This window comes from Glycine max, chromosome 7 (genome assembly GCF_000004515.6).
Source record: "Glycine max cultivar Williams 82 chromosome 7, Glycine_max_v4.0, whole genome shotgun sequence".
Lineage (NCBI taxonomy): Eukaryota > Viridiplantae > Streptophyta > Magnoliopsida > Fabales > Fabaceae > Glycine > Glycine max.
The window spans coordinates 14595077-14600518 of record NC_038243.2 but is presented as its reverse complement, the minus strand read 5'-3'; the positions used below and the strand labels follow the sequence as shown (position 1 = coordinate 14600518).

General features: G+C 30.9%; 1 protein-coding gene across 3 annotated transcripts; it reads left to right on the top strand.

The window, feature by feature from the left end:
• The first annotated feature begins 1576 nt into the window (after positions 1 to 1576).
• Positions 1577 to 5027, top strand: LOC100786914 (ubiquitin-like-conjugating enzyme ATG10). Of its 3 annotated transcripts, none has more exons than XM_006583425.4 (7): positions 1577 to 1729; positions 2742 to 2917; positions 2998 to 3048; positions 3129 to 3216; positions 3355 to 3447; positions 4009 to 4106; positions 4615 to 5027. In XM_006583425.4, the coding sequence occupies exons 2-7, from the start codon at positions 2744 to 2746 to the stop codon at positions 4825 to 4827; spliced, it is 717 nt and encodes a 238-aa protein (XP_006583488.1). In that variant the 5' UTR covers positions 1577 to 1729; positions 2742 to 2743; the 3' UTR covers positions 4828 to 5027. The 3 variants fall into 3 exon arrangements, with proteins under 3 accessions (XP_006583488.1, XP_006583487.1, XP_003529001.1); XM_006583424.4 differs by lacking the exon at positions 1577 to 1729 and adding an exon at positions 1824 to 1987; XM_003528953.4 differs by lacking the exon at positions 1577 to 1729 and adding an exon at positions 2000 to 2051.
• The last annotated feature ends 415 nt before the right edge of the window (positions 5028 to 5442 follow it).

Here is a 5442-nt window from a genome sequence, read left to right as displayed (position 1 = left end):
TAGTCGCAACCTTCTGTTTCTCCACCGCACCTTCTGTTCGAGCGATCCCTTCTCAGTGTATCGTTGAAAAATATGTCATCATTCCATCTCCAGATCTGGTCGCAGATGCACTGTTTGTGTTCCTTTGTCACTCTTAGATTCAGAGGAGGCCTTGAGACGAGATGAAGGGGTGTGTGGCAGACGCGACTGAAATTTGACTAAACTTTGAAATTGACGATTATGAAGGGACATGAGATTCTTACGAAATTGGCTTGAGAAATTTTACATTCTCTGTGTGTTCATATGTATGGAAACTAGACTAATGATTAAGCAAAAGTTAATTTGTAATACTCGAACAATCTTGACCTTGGATATATTTTCTGTTTCTGACTCGCTCTTGAACGCAATCTTGGATTATATTTTTTGTTTTTTTGGCTCGTTCTTATTGTTTTCTGAGTTTAAATTGAAAATAATTTGCTTAAATGCAATTTTATTTTCTGTAAAGTGTTTCTTAATTTTCTTGTCGACCCCTATATCTCTGGATTTGGTGTGGTCAGAAAAGGTTTGCCAGAGAGACAGAGAGAAGAAAAAACTCTAGCACTGACCCATTGGTTGTCAAAAATGAATAAAGCATGCATGTGGCATTCTTTTTTGTAATTGCAAAAAAGAACAAATACAAAAGACAACAAAACCAAAACTAATCACATTTTGGAATATATAAACCTATGTGTAATCTTTTGCTTAACTAAGATAGAATACAAACTGTAGAAAGATGTTTGGTTAAATTATTTATTTGATCTCTATCATTTCATGATGTTTATTTTTTTAGTTTTTATAATTTAAAAGTGATTTTTTTAGTTCTATAATTTATATTAGTTCCTGTAAGTATTTTTTTTAGTTTTTATAGTTTGTATTTTAATTTTCTTTTAGTTCCTATAGTTTATATATATATATATATATATATATATATATATATATATATATATATATATATATATATATATATATTTCATATAATTTGAATTTTAATTACCTTTTAGTCTTTGTTATAAAAAATATATATAAAAATAATTAGTTACAAATTAATTATAAATTATAAATTATTTTTTATTACAAATTTTATTATGATAAATTAGTTGCGAATTACTTGCTCATATGAGACTAAAAAGATCATTTAGAGAATTAAAATACAAATGATAAGAACTAAACAACCACTTTCAAAACTATAAGAATTAAAAAAAAATTAAAATATAAATTATAAGAATTAAAAAAAAATCACTTTTAACTTTTAAAATATAAATTATATATTGTGGTATATTGTTAATAGGGTTATGTTTGTGGTATTCTTTTTTTATAATTTTAACTTTCTTTTTTTTGGTACAAAATTTTTTATTTTTAATATGTTTAATTACTTTTTATTTTTAGTTATTTTTTGTCAATATCTTTTTTATATTACATGATTTCATGATGAGGCGAGATCAGATAGAATATTTAGCTTATTTTATATTTACAATTTACAACAACTTCATAAAACCTAAAAACAAAAAATAATATGAAACTAAAAATTCAAAACATAAACTGCATTTAATTTTTAATAATTTTCAAACTGAGATAGAAAACCATTATAGTTCAGTTACCCTTCATTTCGATCTCGATCTTTCTCCAACCCCTAACATCCTAATCCTAAATTGGTAAACCCTAATCCCAAATTTCCTTGTCCTTCATCGTTAGTTCAGTTAATGATTCCAAGGTTTGATCTCTCTCTCTCTGCAGTTCTTTAAATTTTGAGAAAATAATCAACCTAATTTAATAAGCGTGTTTCATAATTTCATAATATAAAACGGAAATTCTTCCCAAAGTTGTCACAAAACGACTGTGTTTCACGCTGCCCATTTCTGAATAAACGAAAAAAACGTGTCCATCGTTGCCCAATAATACACGTTGTTATTGTTTGAACTCCACCCACTCACGCTCGTTCCTTTCAACCCTAGAAATTGCAATAGGAGAGGTATATGTTAGTAATTGCAATCATTTTGCTCTAGTCTGCTGCTACAATATCTGATTATTTGATGGTTCAATACTTAATTTTTATGTTTGATTTTTTTTTTTTTATTGCTGGACGATTACGATTAATTTGTTTTTTTTTCTCTGTTTTTCTATGTGTTCATTAGTGTTGTAATTTATCTGGATTGTTCAACTTGTTTGAGACATCAATGTTTATGTTACTATCTTGCTTGCCCATGTAAGATCCAAATTCTGAGGATTCTTGTTTCTTGAGATTGTGTTCATAATACAACATAGAATGAGGTATTTCATAGACAAAGCAAATATGATGTGTTTCCATGACATAAGAGTCCCCTAAATAGGAACAGATTCGGAGTTAGATAGACAGTTGGGACTGTTTAATCAGTTACAGTTAGAATATGTCAGGAGGGTAGGTCATAGGTAGTTAGGTGCTGGTTTCAGGCTTAATTTGCAGGAGCATGATAGTAGTTAGGTGTTTAGGAATTTAGATTTGAGAACTGAGCGAAGGCTCTATTGTAAAAGGGGCAACCTCTGTGGAGAGGAAGCCGGCAGAAGGAGAATCTTGAATTCCTCATTTCTTATAATGAATCTAAGCAATATCCTTATGAATGACATTCTACATATGTTTTAAAATTTCTTATAGATGAAACTTCTGACCTTGTGTGTAACAGCTCGGCTTAGATTAACATCTGAGTTAATCTCTACTAGATAATAAGAAATACATCTCCTTTTCGTAGGTATGGACTTACAAGGTGCTGTTAAGGACATAATTGCTTGGGATGGTACTCTCTCTTCAAGTGATTTTTCCCTTTCTGCTCATACATTTTCTGAGAAGTGGAAAAGGTTCAATCCTTCCTTTCCTCCATGGCAGTGGATCCCATGTTTAAAACATCATTTGGTTGCTTCTCATAAGGTGGGGTTCTGTCATTATATTTCTAATTCCACTGCATCATTGGTCTATGCTTAGGAGCTTTCTTGGTTTGTGTCTGTCAGGTGGAAGGATACTTATCCCTGGAGAACATGTGCCATATCAAATCAAGTGAGGTCTGCCAGCAATTTAGTTTACTACTGCATTCTTAATGGGGGAGTAGATGTAAATTACTGGATTGTAGTTTTCATTACAGGAAGAAGAGAGTGATAGAAGTCTGACATGGAAAGAAGAGAGCAACATCTCACAGAGAGAAGAGCCCTTTGATAATGCAGCTTTAGTATGTATGGCCTAATTGATAATCATAATCTAACTTGCGTTTATCTCAGACCACAAACTTGGTTAATAGTATTCGTGCCAGTTTCAGCACTCTTTCCCTATTTCCTAGTTCTTACAATAATGTAAATTTTCCTCTGTACTAGGTCCAGAGCATGAAGTAAACCAGTACGATTTTCATATCGTCTACAGTGCTACATATAGAGTTCCAGTCTTGTACTTCCGTTCATATCATGGTGGTATGTTTACTTTTCTATCTACAGAATTTATGTATGATAAAAATCTTGTTGGATGCACACAATTATTAATTATGTCTTAAAACAGTTTTTAAAACCAAGACCTCCTTATGGTTGATTTATTAGAAAACTGGTTGTTTGAAGTGATCCAGTGTCCCATTGAATGTTTATGTTGCTAGATGTGGATACTAGAAAGTTTATGTCTTTGTCAGGTTGGATGGCTTAGGGTTATACCATAATGCCTCCGTAATTGAAGCTGTGGTTGGATTTTGAACTTTTTTGTGGTTGTTAAAGATATTTAGAAAAACGGAGCGTAATAAACTTTGAGGAGGAAAGTACAGTTTTTGTATATTCTATCACCTAGGTTGATGGTTTTGACTTTTTTGAATATACAAGATTTTAAAAATAGGTCTCTTAAATTTTCTGTTCTTATCATCAATTAGCAATTAAAAAAACTTTTTCTTCCTGTATGCTGAATTGTACTATCACATATCTACTTCTGCGTTCTTATATTTTAGTGTATTCACTATATATTTGATATCATGATACTGTTTGATTATGTAGATGGGCAACTTTTGCCGTTTGATGAAATTGAAAAGGACCTTCCTGGTCACTCTGCGAAGTTACGATCAGAATCCAAATGGACATTTATATCTCATGAGGTAAATCATTTGTTGCCATGTTTGTCTTTCTTTTGTTTTTTTTCAACCATTTTTTCTTATAAATTTTAATGATTATGCTGTACTAAAATTTTGCTTCTGTTGAATATATACAAAAAAATATATTAATATATGGTCTACCTGGCCTTTGCTTGTGAGTTGTGATTATTTCTTTAATGAAATGAGTTCTATAAATAGACTTGAATGGAAAATGCAGAAACTAAAGATAAGACATGCCTATAAAATTTTCACTAGCACTATAAAATATGGTCTGCAAATGCAAATGGCATTAACTTCTGCTGCTTCTATAATCTGTGGATTGCTTTTAAAAACACAAGCGAATGAAGGATTACTTCCAGATGGGTTGATGTTAGCAAAAATGTTTTTACTTGGTTTTAACCACATTTTATGTTAAAAGTAACCTTAGTTTTAATTAATCTACATCTGCAAGACATTATCACTAGATTTGTTTATAACCCCTCTACGATTATTTTATTGTTATATCTTGTAGGAACATCCATATTTGAACAGGCCATGGTACAAATTACATCCATGTGGGACAAGTGACTGGATGAAGCTTCTCTTCAATGGTGATTCATCTTTGAATAAAAAGGATTTTGTTATTGAACAATATCTGGTTTCCTGGTTCTCGGCCATTGGGCTAGTCGTCGGTCTTAAAATGCCTTTGGAAATGCTGGATACTGTAGTTTCTAACAATTCTTAGACGCTTATTCATACTTACAGAAAAATAAAATAAAGGAAAAGAGGACAAAGAAAAAGTTTTTGCACGCCACTTACAATTAACTGTTGCAGTTGTCATTTGTGAATAGCAATTTTACATTTTTACTCAAACATTAAATGAATGGTTAAATATGTATTTTTACATGCTTCTGCTGGTAAATGGGGTATGCAATTGTAATTTGATATGCGATGATGAGTGCTTCTGACTGATGAAAAGGTTTTTCATTTCAGTTCGTCTTTAGTTAAGTATAAATTTAATTCACAAACAACCCACAACCCCAATCAACTAAGCATCTGCAGAAGGGACTGTGGCAAGAATGCACGGTGGATTAGTTGTTAATTGTTGATTATTGATTAAATTAAATTACTGTCTCTAATTAAATATTGGTTAACCACTAACTAAGGGTGGGGATAATTGGCTATTTCGTTTTACCGTAAATATCCTTAGTTAAGTAATTTAAACTTTTTTCTATTTACAGTGATATATGTACACTTTATAATTTTAATGTGTACATATAATTAGTTTGTTTCGTTGAAAGTAAAATTTATGCTTATATAAAATTCTAGAGATTTTTTTTTAATGTTCCATTGACTTATT